The sequence below is a fragment of the Gallinula chloropus genome (assembly GCF_964237585.1).
Source record: "Gallinula chloropus genome assembly, chromosome: Z".
Taxonomy (NCBI): domain Eukaryota; kingdom Metazoa; phylum Chordata; class Aves; order Gruiformes; family Rallidae; genus Gallinula; species Gallinula chloropus.
This window is the reverse complement of record NC_140089.1, coordinates 13,730,826-13,749,345: the sequence shown is the minus strand read 5'-3', so window position 1 is coordinate 13,749,345 and position 18,520 is coordinate 13,730,826. Positions and strand designations below refer to the sequence as shown.

The following is an 18,520-nucleotide window of genomic DNA, read 5'->3' as shown; positions in this document are numbered from 1 at the left end:
ACCATCCAGAATAAGCACAGTAGGAATGAAAACCAACATTTAAAAACATGAGTAACATACACAAGTAATTTCCACGGTGGCATAGCAATTTTAACTGCAAGCGACCTGAAGTCTACTTAATACCCAAAATTCCCACTGGCTGCAGCTTGTCAGGGAATCTCTAAACATCTCAGAGCTTTCTGTTGAAGATTCCTATTCATTTATCTGTTCCATTACCTTAATGTCATCTTGCACTCTGAATAGGATTTCCCAGATCTCTGGAAGCTTGTCTATAATGTCATCCAAAGGTCTTCCTCTTAGTAAGTCATTCAGTGCCAGACAGCTGCAAATGAGGAATTTATTTCATTCACATGGCGAACTTAATATATAATATACACAAATAATGTCTATAAGTAAATGGTTAAAATAACTGAGACCTGTTTCACAGTCCTTATTTTCTCCAAACCCTGAATGTCCCCTGTCAAAAGAAACCCTCCCTTAGCAGAGAAAAAAAAAGCATTCAGGCAGTCAGGTGAAATGTGAAACAGGTGACAGCAAGTGAGAAAGGGTGCTGTAGTAAAAGTTGCTATTACAAACATCTCAGTTACAAAATCGTTTCAGTTTTCTTTTCTGTAACTATAGAATAAGAACCAAAAAAATGGCCTAAAGTGTTTTAATTCAAATTAAAATGGAAGTTTTCAATACAGCATAACTAGAAAGACTATTAAAAAACCCAGTTTATTAAAATTGCTATATGCTGCCAAGTACATATATAGCTAGACTGCCAAGATTTTCTAACATTAAACAGTATTTCAGGTCCTAGAACAGGCAAGATCTTTGTGACCAGAAAACTCCTTCTTCAGAGAACATTGTTCAGTATCATGCTCAAGCTGCAGGCAATAGGAAATTTCAGGCTCAATGAAGCAAACAGTTAGGCTACAAGACTGGGCTTTATTCTAATCAAAGGATTAGGATTCCTTCCCACCTCATCTTCTTCAGGTTAACAATGTATGCTGAAGGAATTTTCCTAGCAATACCTGGATTCCCTGATCCTCCACAGACTGCTGGTCAGGTTACTGATCAAATCTTCAAGAATTTCCTTCATGTACTTATCAACCTATTATTATAAAGAAGAAAAAAATCATTAAACAAGTATAGACCACATATCCTTCTCTTGTATTCTGTAGCCACTCGGCTCCAGGACACATGGTTTTTGGGGCACAGTCCAGTTTTGGGATGGCTCTGAGCTATACAGCTGTTCGGTGAGACACTGCACTGGGTATCACCAGTTCTGTATATTTTGGTATCAAGTCCTGTTTTTTCCTCTGCTGCCCCAGTAAACTGTCCTTATCCCAATCCATGAGGTTTAGGGGGGTTTTGTTTTTTTTCTTCTTTCCCTTCCCTGCCAGTCCCCCTCCCCCACCCTCTCAGAGAGTGAGTGGCTTCGTGGTGCTTGGCTCTCAGCTGGGGCAAACCCAGCAACACACAACATAAACTGCTTTCAGCCACAGCAGATGAATGAACAGTGGCCAGAAGTGACCCCAGACAAACTCCCTCTGCCTTTACTTTAGACATGGCTTTTCTCTGCACTGTTTCAGGGCTCAACACTGTGACAGACAGCAAAAAAAAGAGGAAAGTCCCTCAGTCCTGTAACACAGAGACTGTTCAGATGCAGCACCAAATATGTACTCAGAGGAGAAGCAGTTGCACATCAGTGAGGGATCAGAGTGAATGACTTCACACTAAGATCAGCTTTTCTAGGAGAACAGATTTGCAAACCCAACTCCAGGCCCAGAGCCACAACTTCAGAAAACAAAGGCCACCTGCATAAACCCTCCTTGTTCCAGTGACTTCTCTGGGAGGAGTTACCCTTAAACTGATGGAACAGTCTCTTCCCATGGGCTTAAAACCCAAGCAACAATATTTAGATGCTTTTGTTACAGGAAGGGCATATAAAACCATAAGGATTCCTGAAGAGCTTATCATAAGCTATACCAAAGCAATATTGAGGTGTGGAAAGGCCCCAGTTTAAGTAAGTCACAAACTTTAATGCTGACTGCACAAACAAGGTCTGCAATATCCTTTCACGTGTAAGGGGCAGTGCAAAACCTCTGTGCACCCTCCAGCTCAACTATGGATTCAAGCACCTTTGTAGGCCAATACCTCACCCCCTTCTGCACAGCCCATTCTTTCACAAGATGCAGCTGTCCCATGAGGACCACTGAGATGCTGCTGGCCAGCAGCAAACCGAACACTCTGCAGGGTGCTGCTCACTCACCATTGACTTGTCGGTGACCAAGGCATTCCAAATGCTGGTCATTGCCTGTCGAATGCCCAGGTTGGGGTCAAACTGGTAGCGGTAGAGCCGGGGAAGAAGCTGGGGCAAAAATGGAGCCAGCTGCTCTCCAGCCTTGGTAGCTATTACATTGAAACCAAAAGCTGCTCCCTGAAACGATCACAGAAGAGTGCTGGTTGAAATAAATCTGCTCACTCACTCAGTTACAGCTTTTGGGCACACCAGAGTCAGTATCAAAGTTGAATAACCCAGTTTAGATTTATGCCAAATCAAAGGGACTAGAATGGTACCAGAATTAGCTCCCAATCAGTGCTACAGTACCACAGTGATCAAGCATACAATCACACTCAGCAGACAACATGCTACTTGAACACTTCCTTCTCCCCAGCCTTCATTTCAAGATACCAATTGACCTCATTGTGATGGTGGAGAATTAAAGTAAAGCTAAGAAGATTCGAGTATATTCTTCAAAAACAGATCCCTTCTTAGAAAAACTGGTGAGGGTAAGCCACTGCTTCCCTACAATTCTGCTGTATTTAGAAAAACTAGAGTAACATAGGAACTGAAAAACTAAAAATAAACTGACTCTTAGTTCTCTAACCTCAAATTTCTAGGGATTATAATTTTTCATCTGTCCATATTTACTTCAAACTCAAATATTCTTCCACACTCTTCCCTTTCATAGAATCATAGAATCGTAGGGGTTGGAAGGGACCTCGAGAGATCATGGGGTCCAACCCCCCTGCCAAAGCAGCTCCCTAGGACATATCACTCAGATAAGCGTCCAGATGGGTCTTGAATATCTCCAGAGAAGGAGACTCCACCACCTCCCTGGGCAGCCTGTCCCAGGGCTCTGTCACCCTCACTGGGAAAAAGTTCTTCCGCATGTCAGTGCGGAACTTCCTGTGCTCCAACTTGCAGCCATTGCCCCTTGTCCTACCCCCACAGACCACTGAAAAGGGGCTGGCTGATTCCCCCTGCATCCCCTGCTTCAGATAATTATAGACTTTAATTAGGTCCCCCCTTAGTCTTCTCTTCTCAAGGCTGAAGAGTCCCAACTTACTCAGCCTATCCTCATAGGGGAGATGCTCCAGGCCCCTAATCATCTTAGTGGCCCTTCTTTGGACTCTCTCCAAAGAAGAGGACTTTCTCCAACACCAATTCCGCTGTCAGTTCTAACACAGTGGAACTGCTGCTCACCCATGAAGTCCCATGGGATCTGGCAGGACAGTCCAAAAATAAACTGATCAATGCAAGTAGTGCACAGTGACTGCCTCCAGTGACTTTACATTCCCTGACTTGCAGTGTCAAAAGCTACCACTCACACCTCCAAGTTAGGTATTTTCACAGGACAGGATGTTCTGGTCTGTGCTAGTCTAGAGAAGGAAGAGTAACAAAGACACTCTCAGTTAGGACCATTGCTCTGAATACCAAGAGGATGTAGAAAGTATAAATAAAAGGGAGGTGTCATCTGCAAGGCCCTGAACAACTTGCTCTGCCTAGCTCTTGTGGAAGTTTGGAGTACAGACTTCCTGATGCCCTCTTCAACTTAAATGATTCCGCAGTTTCCCAAAATGCCAACACTCAACCTAGACTTGCCAAGTGGATTTTCTTGACTCATCCTGGTCTGGTGAAATCCCATGAGGGTCAGGAACTTATCTATGCTCCAGTCCTTCCAAAGCCTCACCACAAAGAGAGACATGCCAACCTGGCAAACTCTGGATGAAAGTGAATGCTGGGGCTTGTTTTTTGCACTAAGGGGTGTTGTCAGCAACTCCCAACCTCACAAAAAGTGCAATGGGGAAGATGCAGTTACCTGGATTCTCTGCATGAAACCACACAGAAGGTGCTTTGCCCACTCCTAAGGACAAGCTAAGTTTTTCCATGTTTATGTAAAGCCAGTGAAAAAGTACTCATCTTTTTCAGTCCCCAACTCTGTAATGTATACTTAAAAATTATTATGCTACCTTTTGTTTCAGGAAGGGGATCCAACAGTATTTTAGCCTTGAGAAAGGTTAAAAAAGCAAACATTTGAAAACAGTGATTAAACTGGTGTATTGTCAACTGGCTTTTCAGCAACCTGTGCTGAATAATTTTTGCTCTGCCTTTTTACATACAAAGCTGACTTTTTTTGGCATCTGAAAACTCACACAGTTTTGAAAATAATCATCTCACTGTGTGAATACATCAAGAACTGGCCTGAGAGCACACTCAAAAGTAAAAGATCACAACTGATTCAGAGGGGAACGTGAGATGATGGAACAGCTCATTCTGGAAGTCATCTCTAAGCATGTGGAGGAAAGGAAAATTATTTGGGGTGGTCAGAGTGGATTCATCAAGGGGAAATCATGTCTGACCAATCTGATAGCCTCCTATGACAACATGACAAGCTGGGTAGATGAAGGAAGAGCAGTGGATGTTGTCTAGCTTGACTTCAGCAAGGTTTTTGACACTGTATCCCACAGTATCCTCACAGGCAAACTTGGGAAGCATGGGTTACATCAATGGACAGTGAGGTGGATTGAGAACTGGGTGAACGGCAGCCATCAGCGTTGTGACCAGCAGTGTAGTCTACTTGGAAGTCTGTAGCTAGCAGTGTGCTCAGGGGTCAGTGCTTGGTCTGTTCTTCTTCCAAGTATTAATCAAAAGCCTGGATGAAGGGACAGAATCTACCCTCAGCAAGTTTGTTGATGATACAGAACTGGGAAGAGTGGCTTACACACCAGAAGACTGCGCTGCCATTCAGCAAGATCTGGACAGGCTGGGGAGCTGGGTAGAGAAGAACCTAGTGAAGTTCAACCACAGCAAGTGTAGGGTCCTGCCCCTAGGGAGGAATAACCCCAGGCATCAGAACAGGTTAGGGGCTGACCTCCTGGGAAGCAGCTCTGTGGAAAAAGACCCAAGACTCCTTGTGGACAACATGTTAATCACAAGCCAGCCACGTGCTCTCTGGCCAAGGCAGCCAGTGGTATCTCAGAGTGCACTGAGTGTGGCCAGCAGGTCAAGGGAGGTTCTCCTGTTGCTCTGCTCTGCAGTGTGGAGGCCACATCTGGAGCTGTATGTCCAGTTGTAGTCTCCTCGGTTCAAGAAAGACAGGGAACTACTGGAGAGAGTCCAGTGGAGGTCTATGAGGATGATGAGGGGACTGGAGCACCTCTCATACGTGGAAAGGCTGAAAGAACTGGGGCTGTTTAGCCTGGAGAAGACTGAGAGAGGATCTCATCAATGCTTATAAATACCTAAAGGGTGGGTGTCAAGAGGATGGGACCAGACTCTGCTCAGTGGTGCCCAGCGACAGGACAAAGGGCAACGGGCACAAACCAGAACATGGGAAGTTCCATCTCAACATGAGGAAAAACTTCTCACTGAGAGGGTGACAAAGTATTGGGACAGGCTGCCCAGATTGCTTCTAGAGTCTCCTTCTCTGGAGACATTCAAAACCTGCCCGGACGCTGTACTGTGCAACCTGCTTGCAGGTGATCCTCCTTTAGCAAGGGGCTGGAATCTCCAGAGGTCCCTTCCAACCCCTACCCTCCTGTGAATCTGTGAACCCTGTTTTAAGAATTTCAAGTCATCCTGAATTTGTTTGTCAGGGTGGTGTATTTGCACTGGACCTGAAACCAAAGCATCAACAAATGGCCTCCACATGCTATTATCCATAGATCACACAAGCAGAATAAGGGAAATACAGTTATTTCCAATGTTCAGAGTGGGAATGAAGTGGTATGAAAGCAGCAAGTTACCTTCCGAGAATTCCACATGGCATGATGGTTGGCCAGATTCATGAATTTGTACACCAGGTCTGGTTGGTTGAGGTCACTAGCCAGTGAGCAAAGCTCCTTGTAGGTAGACAGACCTTGACTTTAGGAAGCAGAAAGGAAATTGGTGTCACTATTTTTAGCTACACAAATGCCACAACAGCTAAAGCTATAGTCTAATCACAGCCTAAAGCAGACAGAGAGAAGTGAGTGACTTTATTTATACAACAAGAAAATAGTTAGGGTTACTTACAGAACAGGAAGGAACAAAGAGCTCAGGAAGCAGATTTATAAGCAAGGGAATACTGTTTCAGCTCTGATTGTGTGTCTGTCATTGAGACTTGTCAGTAAACTTACCCATCTGGGGTTTTACTCAGGCCACCCTGAAACACCACAGTTTCTCCAGTCATCTCATGTTTGGCTCTGGTAGAAAAGAGGTCCAGTGTTAGTTTTGCCAGACTCTATCCTTGAATGGTCTTTACACTACAGAACAAGTTATTGCTTTTGCTTTACTGACTCTGTGACTTCCCATCCTTTCACTTCCAATCCCACAGAAAACATACTGTATGAAACCACACACACTGGAAGGAATCTCATTAACTCATGTGAATTGTTAGGGATATGCTGCAGAAACTGAGGGTTCTGTGCAGGTAGAAGGTAAAAGTGAATTACAGCTTTTTGGTTTGGCCCAGACACAAGCCATACAATGGACAGCAAATCTTTACTCCAAAATGAAAAAATTAAGATTTCCTTTTGTGTACTCTCTTCCTGTTTATCACCACTGGATCCCCACACCCCCAGCCTCTGTTTTTATCGTTCACAGAGGCCACACCTAAACCAGGTTAAGAAAAGAGTAGGCTGCTAAAGCATCACAGAACTACAAGGTTGGAAAAGACCTTTAAGATCACTGAGTCAAACCGTTAAAAAAAAAGCATCGACAGCAACTGTCAAAGAGCACTGACAGATACAATTATTAGCCATGAGTCCTGTAAACCAGCACTTCATGCTGAGAACTGACCACTAACAAGACCTTCTCAGCAAAAGGAACATTTCTGGCACAACCTAGCCCCCTATTTCTGCAAAATCCACATTGTTCACAGTTGCTGCAAGAGGTCACTGTCCTTTGCAGTTACACAATGCAGCAAGTAGGAAATGTAACCAAAGTAATCCTAACTGCTTGAATCAGGGCTGAATAGCCATTCTGAAGCTTTGTTGAATGGAACAAAAATCAGAACAACTTCAATCACAACAACCTATAAACTGACTGCAGAACTGTCCCTGCTTGACCCATTGGCAATATACATATGGATATTGGCTTGCCCTAGGCCACAAAACATCTCTTCCCACGCATTCAAGATGTGCATTTTTGTTCCTATCACACAGAGTACACTCTCATTCTGTTCTGAACTCACTGTACCTTTTCCCAGTCATAAGGGTATCAACAAGTGTGGTGACTAGCTCTTGCTGATCCTGTTCGCTTCCTAGTTCATATATCAGCCCGAGTCCTTTTGAAGCAACATCTTGACTAAGTTCTGCAAGAGATTTTACAAAGTAAATTTAAGATAAGCATGTGATTAATACACAAGTTTCAAAACCAATATTTAACCAAACTAATGATCTAGCAAACAAAGGGTCTTTGCTGCAGTCCCCAGCTCTCCCATTTTAGAGCAAATCCAGTATGGCAAGACACAAGCCTTGTGTTCTGAAGACACAGTCCCCTTTAATTAGGTGACATTTTCATGTTAATATTGTCACTGTAGGTTTTGAAATAGCAGAAATAATTCCAAGAGATTTAAGTATTTGACAGACTTCTTGCCTCTGAAGTCCAGCAAGGTTATTGGTAATACTCTCTTCAACTGCAGTGTTTTTTGAGTTGGCTGTTGGATGCCACCCTTTCCACTAGTTGCCATGGGCAGACCTGTAACCCAAAATCTGCCAGCTAAGGGGGCGTAGAGTTCCTGTCTATGCAGAACTCTGCGACATGCATCATGCTGTCCAAAGCAGAGCAGAAGTACCACCACCAAACAGTTTTTGTTATCACAGTCTGAGAGTGCAACTGCTGAAAAAGATTTGTGCTTGGTTAGCAAAGCAGGGAAAAAAAGCTGTGCTTCCTATCCCTACATGCAACCTCCAGAAAAGAAATCATTCCTACCATGTCAGTCACCTTTTGATGATGACTGATGGAGAGTGTGTAGTGTTCCAGGATGCCCTCCATTCTGTCAAAAGCCCACCAAAAGACAAAATTCTTAAGATCCAATAGCACTTACCATCACTATCTGACAGGATTGAAACAAATGCACTTTGAATATCCTTGAGATGAGACTGTAAGATAAGAAGAAAGGACATCGTTTTTATATCAGGTTTTGGACTTTTTGCCTGTTCTCAGGGCAGGTTCCTAACAGATAAACACAGAAAGGAGGTGAGAAGCAAAAACAGAGTTAAGAAGTCAGTATGTTTCTTACCTTAATTGCTTTGTGCGTGCTCAACTTCTTCACCATTGACAGAAGCCAGATGCAAGCTGCCTGCCTAACGTGTGGGTTGGGGCTGACAATGTGCTTGTTCAAAACAAGATCTAGGACCCAGGGAACCACGTCATTCACTTTCAAACCTGAAAGAAAGGTCGGGGGGAGGGGGACAGTGACACCCATTTTTAATTTCAGTATAATGTCCAGCAGCTGAGAAAAACCTAATCAGGAGCACTCAGGAGACACCTTAGTCTCTGCTTATCCTGGAAAAGCCTTCACTGGAGTCGCTGTGAAAGTATTTCTCCCAAGAGAAACACCGAGTTTGAATCCTCCTAAGCCTTCGTGAAGCTAATTCAGAGACTATGGCCCAGAAGACGTACCACTCATACTGCCTAAGATTCAGTGCACCACAATTGTTTTTGGTAGGACACAAAATTTCTGGAGCAATGTCAGGGTTCTATTTCTATCCCATGTGGCACATGCTCAGCTTTGTGTACATTTCAGATCTAAGACCACTCTCACAGCACTACAACACCTATTTACAGGCCCCCAAAGCTCACATTCACAGCTGCCTGCTTTGAAGCATGCATTTTTTCATGTTGGTATTTCTATGGATACAGACATTTTAAATAAAACTTCTGCATTTACTGCAGGTAAATGTCACCTAATCATACCTGTCCAACTTGTTGGAGAAAGACTCACAATTTTATAAACCTACTTTATAATGCAGATTTCAAATTTCTATTTTAAAAGGTTTGTGTGCAGTAAACCTGACACTAAACTAATGCAACATGGCAAACCAAAACATTAAAAAATAAAACAAGCACAGTGTCAAGTGGTAATCAATGAGATTTCCTCAGGAAGTGATTCAAACAACCCATGAAGTAGAGTCTTCTACTCTCTGAGCAGATGGACTCAAAGAGGTGAAACAACCTGTATGTAGCCCAGCACTTCAGAGCACCAAATAGTGCCATTAACAGACACAAAATGCCTCTTACTGTTACAAATTAGACACCACAGAAATAAAGTCATGGAGCTCAGTGTTATCTAGAATGGCAAGATTTTGCGCCTCTCAACTCAGTCTGGGAGCTTGGAAGGCTCACCTGAGGGAGGGATATACTCCTCCTCTGTAACTGTCCATGCATCACGTGCAGCCACCGAGCTGGTTCCTACGGCAGCACTGGTAATGGCTTCACCCACGGTGAACTGCAGCTCTATTTGTTTGGCCTGAAAAACACAACAGAGCCTCACTGGAAGTAGTAATTAAACACACACCAAAACTTGTCACACTTACTCTACAAAAACACAGTCTCTCTCCCAAGCCCAATTCTCTGCACTGATTTGCAAAATCCCTCTTCTGGCAGGTTTCTTAGACTGGAATTAATGGAAACTGAAGTGACACCAAACTCTCTGAAAGAAATCGTAAGAGTTAAAATTTCTACACTCCTACAAAGCATTTGCTACTCTTTGCAAAAGTTCAACCTAGAGAACAGAAAGGACTGGAGACATGGCATGAAAATAAACCAAAGTTGTAACAAGACTGCAAATCATCAATTACTGTGGCTGTGTTACAGTATCAGTACTAAAAGATTCTCCTGTAATTCAATCCAGAAGTTGATCCTATCTAAAAGATGTATAAATCTGTTTTTCACATTAAAAGCATTCAGACCATACTTTGCTTTGCTTCTCTGTCCTCTTTCCAATATTCTCTAATCCCTGAGAAGCAGCACATGCAGAACTCTGACACTTCTTTGGTTACTCTTTATGATGAATCTTGCAGCGTAAGAACTGATTTCCATATCTGCTGAGTGCCTTCCTTACTCTCCAGAAGCACAAAATGCTCAAGTGTCTGGAGAAATAAGCCCTTGGCTTCATGCAATCTAAGATAAATTGTTGGGTTTTTTTTTTCAAGTATACATTTTATAAAGGATGCTGTAATGGCTGACCCTAAGCAGTTACACGAGATAAAACCAGAACTCAAACATAATTGCATGTTTGTGTACACCATGTTCTTACTACTCTTGCTTGTTCGATCACATCAGACTGGAGGACTCCCAAAAGTCAGCCCATCTGATACTAAATAGCTACTTCTACAATGCTGATCCTATGTCATTATGAACAAGGAAGAGAGGTAAAATGAGCTGTAAATGAAGAACACCTTAAAAAGCTCAGTGACCATTCAATTTTGCTTTCTGGCATATTGAAGCTCTGAAGCACTGCAAAAGATTGCAGGGTACTCTACTGATGCATTCAGATTGACAACACATACAAACATTCCTATAAACAAAACTTCTATTTCAAGTGAGTTATTACAGCTGAGGTAGTTCAAATTAAAAAAAGGTGTATTTATGTTATCTACTTTTAGGGTACTTTTGAAGGCCTCAGTATCTATGGCTTCATTACTATAAACTCCTGATTTTGTACACACAGATAGCCCTCCTGAAGGGGAACAGTTATTCGTCTCAGATTGGGGCAGAGACCTTGAATAGCAAGTTTTTAAACTGGCATACGACATTTTACAAGCTCCAAACCCACCTCTGCTCTCTATTTCAAGGCAGTTTTAAAACACCCAGTGGCACTATTACAAAAAGACAGCTCCTCTTGTAAATCTGACTCTAGAGTATATGAACAGCATTCAAATAGAAATACTGCAGTACAAAGAATTGTCTCACCTCTACAGAATCCATTAAACCTTGCAACAGTAGCTTCTGGTGAGGAAAATCTTCATCTCCCACTGGGAAGTAACCTAATGTTTGTATTGCTCGTTCTTTCATCTTAAATGCAAACAAAAAAACCACCATCATCACATAACCTTCCTGTACACTTTAAACCCATTCCTTCCCACCCTTACTGAAAATTCACTAAAGGTATAAATTTACACATGCAAGTGATTTATTAGATCAATCAGTGCACCTTCCTTTCGAAACACAGATGAACACAAATGTCCTGTTAGCTTTGGGGATTATTTCCAGGTAAAAGACATTCCCATTTTTCTTGTATTAAAATTATGATCATTTGTAGTTTTCACCCTTTAAGCTCCTACTTATGACTACATAAAGCACAAGTGATCAACTACTAGAAAACACTGGAAAAACCCTTAGTGTAATTCTGAAAGTGCTTAGCTAGTTCTGACTCACTAAGGTCAACAATAAACCTAATTCCTTCAGCAGTAATACATAAAGGTGGGGATGAAGCATCCAGAAATAAACAAACATCCTCACAACAGTACAAAATCTTGCCTTATTTGTTTCCTTGCTGGAAGGGATTCGGGCCAATAAGCTTTCAACAAGTTGCAGCTTTGTAAATCCTGTTCCTTCGCTGGGGATTGGCAAGGGCCCGTTCCTGCCAATCTCTCCAAGTGCTGTACAAGCAGCCACCACAAGGAAGGGAGAGCTGCTGTCTAGAAAAGAACCTACAGGAAAAAGCAAAACAAGATGACTTCTACTTTGTGCGATTATTTAACAGTGGGCAGGCAAGCAGTTACATTTTATCCTTGCAAGAAGCCAAGCATTTATCTCCTCTACTGCTCGTAGGAAGCACGCTAATACAAAATAAAAGTGAAAGGAGACACAGGTTCTAAGCAGTGGCACTGCTCCCAACTATGCAGTGTTGGTCTATGAGCTAAAAGCTCACCTAGTTCTTGTTGAAAAGGGTTACATCCATAAAATGTCATCTTATCTGATGACATTTTTAAAGGCTGTAAATTCTATTGCAGAAAGTGAAGTCAAGATTACAGTATCTATGACTGAATATCTACGAAAAGTCCTCAGCCTGGGGTGGCTGAGGAAAACCCAACCATTACATGCAGCAAAGTCTCAGGCAGGAAGTTACCTATTGTCTCTGTTGTTGACTTTATAAGCTGTTCTTGTTCCGGCATGGCTGCAGTATTTCGCTGCTCTGTGTCGTGTAGCTCCATTGCTCTGATTTTTCCTTTAGCCAAGTACCTTCCTACTGTAAATCCCAAAGCCAACAAGGATCCATGCTGGACCTCCGGGCTCTACAGACAACATCAACAGTGCAGAAAATCTCATTTTCAGGTAAGCAACACTTTGCACACAACACTGATTTAAAAACACATACAGACAATCTAGATGAGAATGGATCCTCAAGAAAACAGAGTTTTAAAATATAATGCAATTTGGTATTGCTAGTGCTCTCTGATGGATATTAGTCTTTTAAGACAAGTTAACAAAACTCAGAAGAGGCTTATGAGGACAGATTAAGAATTTATCACCAGCACTCATATTCCCAAAGTCTGTCCCTTGGTAGCTAGGCAAAAAAAACCCTAAAAAATCCAAGTCATCTAATTTGTTAAGTACAGACTGAAGATTAACTACGATACTACTATGCTGCCTCTACTTAAAAACTGGACATATTCAGATTAAGGGGGAAAAAAATGTACTCTGGTAAAAAAGAGCAAAAGGGAACTACTTTAGACTTGTGTTGCTACAGGTAAGAACATATTTGGCCTACAAACTCTGAAGGTAGTGCCTGTACACAGTTCATTTGCACACTGACTCTGAAAACTCATTACTACAATTAAATGCCGAGAACATCAATTTCTCCAACGCTGATTCAGCACTAAGTCTAACTAATGACGATGCCCAATTCGTTTTCAGGCCTCCTGCATGCTCACAGGGGCAAAATGAAGAGATAAGGACAACGGGAGGAGGGAAGGCAGGCAGTCCCTACCCCACACAGTGCTGGGCAGAGGGCTGCCAAGCAGTCCATGGTGGGTGGGAAGGAAGCAGTCAGCCCTCACCTGGCAAAGGCTGCGGCTGGCTAAGGCTCAGGTGGGGAGGGGGAGTTAAACATTCAGAAAGTTAAATATTTTCTTAGTTCTGTGGGTACCTGTAGTTGCTTACAAAACACAGAATTCTTAAACATAGGTAGGTATTGTGACACTCACTGGAGGGAGGAATACTGAGCTGGCTAAAACTGGCTACATACATGACAGTGATGGCTTTGCTTGGGAAGTGCCTTCAGGAAATTCTCCTTCTGACCTTAACAGCAGCTTGGGGGATTAACTTAAAGATCTGTTACGCTCACCTACAACGAAAATCCTTTCTCACCATCCAACTGGAAGTCAGCTAGTTAATTTTACACTCAGATTAAGGCTAATACATCCTAGATACACTGTAAGATTCAGATTTCCTAACAGTTACATGACAGAAGGAAAACCAAGAAGAAGCCAGCATAAGCAAGTAGTTACATGGCTGTCTTTTGCCATCTTGATCAGCTGCTCCAAGGAGGCCTTCAGCTTATCTCCAGACATGGTAGACAGCACTACAGAATAAAAGAGGGCTGCAAGCTCACGCATTTCTTCTTTATTTGTATTCATCAAGCTCTGTGGGAGTTTTAAAAAAGAAATATAAAATATAAAACAGCTTCTCATACAGTCTGCTCACACAGAGCTTCAATATACCAGTGCTATTGTCATGCAGCTACATAAAGAAAACTTAACTCAGAAACCACCCTTTAAACTGACTGCATTATCACTTAGTGAGAACCAAACCCCTCAATTTAGCAAAGTATGCATTAGACACTCAGCATTTAGGAGGAAGATTACCACCAGTCACAAGAGGACTACCCATCGGTTCTGTGTTAATGTCTATTGAAAGCTCAGCCAAATTTTGTCTTCAGAGAAGATCTTCCAAATTTTGCATTCATACTGAGCTAAAAAAGACCCTAGAGATACTGTTCTTTCCTGAACTACTGGAGGCTTCCATTTCCTTTTTAGTAATCAGTGGGGAGAAGAATACTCAAAGAGTTTTTAAACCAGTTAAACCCAATGGCCACATGAAACAAAACAGGTCCACTTTTTATTATAGATTGTCAAAAAGTTGACTTTGGCAAGCCTCAGGTCTTGTGTTGAGATATAATCTTATGTCTGCCATTAATCTGATGTATAATGTAACACACTCATGTGAAAAATTCACATCACAAGCCACCAGGAAGATGGCCTTTGAAGGTCCCTTTGATTCAATGAAATGTAATCCTGCTGAAAAGACTGATGTAGGTGTAGCTAAAGAGACAATGAACATAACTTTAATATAAGAATTTTCATGGTTTTAAGAACAGATCAGTTTTGGATTTTAGCAGAACTTGGCTGTAACCCTGTGGGCTGTTTGGTGAAAGCGGGTACAAAACTGAGCCATGACAGTGCAACAGCCTTGAAACTAGAGAAAGCGGAGATAAGGGTGCCATAAATAATGAGACTAACGATCAATTAAGAGACAGAGTACATCTTGTTTTCAGCTAAAAGGAATGTGTTTTTGAGCTCCAGTAACCATGGAGAAGAAATGTAAAGAGCATGCGCTGAGAGAGAGGAGGACGTCCAGCCTTCATATCTGAAGACCACCAGAAGACCCCCTGAGTGTCACTAAGCATGCTCTATCTGGGAGGAATTAATATGACTTCCTGGAAATAATTTACATGACCCTGCCTTTACTTAGAAATTACAATGAATACATAGAGTTAATCTGTATAAATGAGAAATTTGGCTTTAATGGGCACACACATTCGGAGGAGCAATCCCCTGTGTGCCCAGTGCTGCAGTAAAGGATAAGGTCACCAAGGATATTGAGGTTTGGTTTGGGCTTTCTGAGGCATCACCTTCCAACCTAACACATTTTGTGATTCTATGAAGGGAAAAACGAGCCAAGCAAACAAGAAATAAGATCTGTCAGGCTCATGAAACATAACTCTTAACTTCAACCCAAAACTTGGATCAGATCATACAGCCAACTTGCAACAACTCCCTGGACCTGTTCCTTCCACTTGGCAAAGTAAAATCACACAAAGGATGATTTACAATAGTATTTCTGTAACTAGGCAGTATCAGTTACCATGCCTAGAAGCTTCATTTTGCAAAATGGACACAGGGCCAAAGAAAAAGAAGGATTTTAGCAAATGATAAGCAGTACTGAAAAGGGAAATGTTTCAAGTCCTCTCCCTTACGCGTCACACCTGCACTTCAATGAGGCTTTGTGAACTATGTACAAGGCAGCAGAGATATCACCAGGAGAAGTTATTAGAACACATTCTAATTTTTATTTAACTTGACCAAGTATTTTTTTCTGCTGGATTTTGCCAATGAAAGTAAATGCAACCTGTAAGAGCTTAGCAAATCCTGGATGCCTGAATCAAATAATGAAAAAGCAGAAAGTTGCCTGAGAAAACAATCAGGGGAAAGCAGAATTCTCTTTTCCTTATTCACAAACAGGCTTCAGTTTATCTGTGCTTGGGGTTTTTGTTTGTTTAAAGCTAATAAAAAGCACCCCCAAAACTTCCACAGGAAAGTCTCTAAAATAATTAGGAACCTAATTCATTTCACCTTCTGAGAAGCCACTTGCATTGCCCCACTGGAACATACTCACTTAAAAACAATTCTTTCAAAAATTTGCAGAATTTTGTTTTCAGTTTTCTTTTGCTGTATAATGGATCTTCTGATCAAGGGGGAAAACTGACTGCCTATACTAACAGGATCAATGAAATAGATTACCCAGAACATGTAGGTCAATGAACAAAATCAGCAACACCGAAGAACCAAAAAAATAATTGTCCTCATCCTGCTGCATATAACATCTCATGAGGTGTGACTGTTGGTAGAAACACCAGATTTCAAATTAAGTGCATACTTGGAAATAATATTCCATTCCACCAGTTTTTGCTAATGCACTACACCCACCCCTCCAATTAATTTTAAAAAAGTAGTTTGGTGTACCTTTATCCAATCTGTTTTGTCTACAAATCTCGTAGCGAGTTTTTCTGGATACACTGAAACAACTTCTAGAAGACAATACATGACTGGCAAACCTAAGCAGTAATTAAAGAATCACATTATTAAACAATATTTACAACAATTTAACAATCAGTGATAAAAAGAGGTTATGAAGTATCAGGAATTTCAAAGGAGTCATATGCAATTCACTAGGGATAAGAAACAAAACAAAATAATAGGTATAGAAATATTTTCAGAAATATTAAGGAAACTAATGGAAGGTAACAATTTATTCTGAAGGCAACTGGTGCTGCAATTTTACTTTCCTGTTTCCTCCCACGTACACAGCAGCATAGAAGAGAACAAGTTTAAACTGAAGAGTACAGAGTGTGTGATGCAACTGTGGTTGCTGCAGCCAAGTTCAAAGCACCAGGCATGGCAACTCATTCTAACAAGGGAAGACATTTTTTTCTTGAAGATGATGCTGCGCACTGCTTCTCACCTCCAACACCAGCTAACAGCTGCTGAAGAAAGCCAATATATATATGCACGGGGTTGGTTTCGGCATTTTTTGAAGAGGAGGAGGAAGAGACAGATATGTGGTTGCCAGACATGAGGTTTCTTATGTAACGTCCAATGGCTGGTGCATGATCTTGCATATCCGCCAAGCTCTGTGAGGTTGGCACCACACCTGCACTGTGAGCAAGACACATCCGCAGATACAAAACTATCTATGTAGAGAAGAGAAAAAACACAAGATGCTGAGTGCATGAGCACTTGGAAAAACATGGAGAAGACAAAAGGGCAGGGAATGGGCTATATTTAATATAACCAAAACAAGAGTTTCTAGATGGGAAAGTCACCACAGAGGCAAAAATACAAAGCATAACAAATCAGAGGACCAGCTTCTGCACTATTCCTGTATAATCAGACAACCTTACAGCACTTGGATCACTCTCAAAAACATTTAAATTGTACGCATACATTTCATTTCATCAGCTGATGCAACCTCCTGGCAGGCAGTTCAGCATGTACCCTGTACCAATTTGGCACGCACACAAATGCAACCCAATGCATTGCTAATACAGACCTTGCATCACATCCGAGTTTGTGCCTACAGATCACTGAAGCCAGGGAATTTGCTATGAAAGGCACAGCCTCAAGGAACATAATGGGACTTTTGCACAGGATTGCCAGTATTTCCCTCTGAGAATTATTAGGTATGCTGCAGAAAGCAGGCCTCTCGGGGCTCCTGAGCAGCCCTCTGAGGAACACTCTTTCAACCCTCCTTGAAAATCCTGTTAGGCTGCCATTTAAGGACAGGAAGAAAAAGGAGAGAGAGTTAAGCCCAACATCTGTTTAAAAGAGGAATTTTAGAATGTAGGGTGACTTATGGCAACTGTTAGCTTCTTACACTGCCCTCTAAATAAATAACTGTATCCAAGGAAGTAAATCTAGACAATTACCTCTCCAAATGTGGCAGGATTGAAAGGCAACACTGCAGTTCCAGTCATATATTTCACTGGAGTTTTCATTCGGTGAGAAGCCTAAACAACAGAATATATTAATACTGGAACAGTCAGGCTCATGAACAGCAGGTATTGGAAAAGTCAGTGAATTTTTTCTGTTGCAACTATGTTTATCCTCCACTTAGAAACTGAAAACATACAACAGTTCTGTACCAAGAAGGGCACAGTGCACTTAATACACTTTAGGTCCAAACTTCCATCCCTATCAACTTAGAAAGTGGAGACTGCATTCATGAGAGGGAACAGCAGAGGAGGCTGGAGGGCAACAACATTCTTCCCTTCAGGAAAAAAAGAAAAGTGCTTTAGAATTTGAAAACAAAATACTTAACAAACATCCAAACTCTGAGGTGCCCTTGCTGAGAGGCAGTCAGAAAGCTTGGAGACAGCTGCTCTGCCTAGAGAGGCTGCAGAGCAGCCAGGCCTCCCCAGCGCTGGGAGATGGGCACCCTGTGCTGTGCCAGCCAAGTCCAGGGAGTCTCAGACTATGCTGCCTGCTAGGTAGAAGGCTGCTGCAGCAACTCCTTTCCATGGAAATGTTAGCTTTGACAAGCAGGAATGCTCCAGCAGAAAAAACACCCAAAAAGACGGTTTCCAGTAACACCAGTGCAAGCACTCCAGAAAAGCCATGTTCTCTAGGCAATATGTACATCAGTGCTACAGCCAGAGTCAGCCAGGCAGCCTTGCATCTGCATAAACACACGAGTTTCCATCCATATTCAGCATATCAGGCCCTACACCTTTGCACAGACTTTCTGGCAGAGAAGGATCAT

The 18,520-nt window shown here is 42.0% G+C and overlaps 1 protein-coding gene across 1 annotated transcript in view; it reads right to left on the bottom strand.

Moving 5' to 3' along the window:
- ECPAS (Ecm29 proteasome adaptor and scaffold) overlaps positions 1 to 18,520 on the bottom strand; it is a gene marked incomplete at its 5' end in the record, with an annotated part of 69,410 nt that overhangs the window by 20,917 nt on the left and 29,973 nt on the right. Inside the window, 16 exons of the mRNA XM_084277976.1 lie at positions 217 to 322; positions 1,017 to 1,096; positions 2,258 to 2,425; positions 6,019 to 6,136; positions 6,391 to 6,456; positions 7,451 to 7,565; positions 8,301 to 8,355; positions 8,496 to 8,641; positions 9,602 to 9,725; positions 11,171 to 11,272; positions 11,738 to 11,910; positions 12,330 to 12,495; positions 13,711 to 13,845; positions 16,225 to 16,316; positions 16,724 to 16,952; positions 17,688 to 17,768. Of these exons, the coding sequence (XP_084134102.1) occupies positions 217 to 322; positions 1,017 to 1,096; positions 2,258 to 2,425; positions 6,019 to 6,136; positions 6,391 to 6,456; positions 7,451 to 7,565; positions 8,301 to 8,355; positions 8,496 to 8,641; positions 9,602 to 9,725; positions 11,171 to 11,272; positions 11,738 to 11,910; positions 12,330 to 12,495; positions 13,711 to 13,845; positions 16,225 to 16,316; positions 16,724 to 16,952; positions 17,688 to 17,768 (1,956 nt within the window). The remainder of the gene's footprint in view (positions 1 to 216; positions 323 to 1,016; positions 1,097 to 2,257; positions 2,426 to 6,018; positions 6,137 to 6,390; positions 6,457 to 7,450; positions 7,566 to 8,300; positions 8,356 to 8,495; positions 8,642 to 9,601; positions 9,726 to 11,170; positions 11,273 to 11,737; positions 11,911 to 12,329; positions 12,496 to 13,710; positions 13,846 to 16,224; positions 16,317 to 16,723; positions 16,953 to 17,687; positions 17,769 to 18,520) is intronic.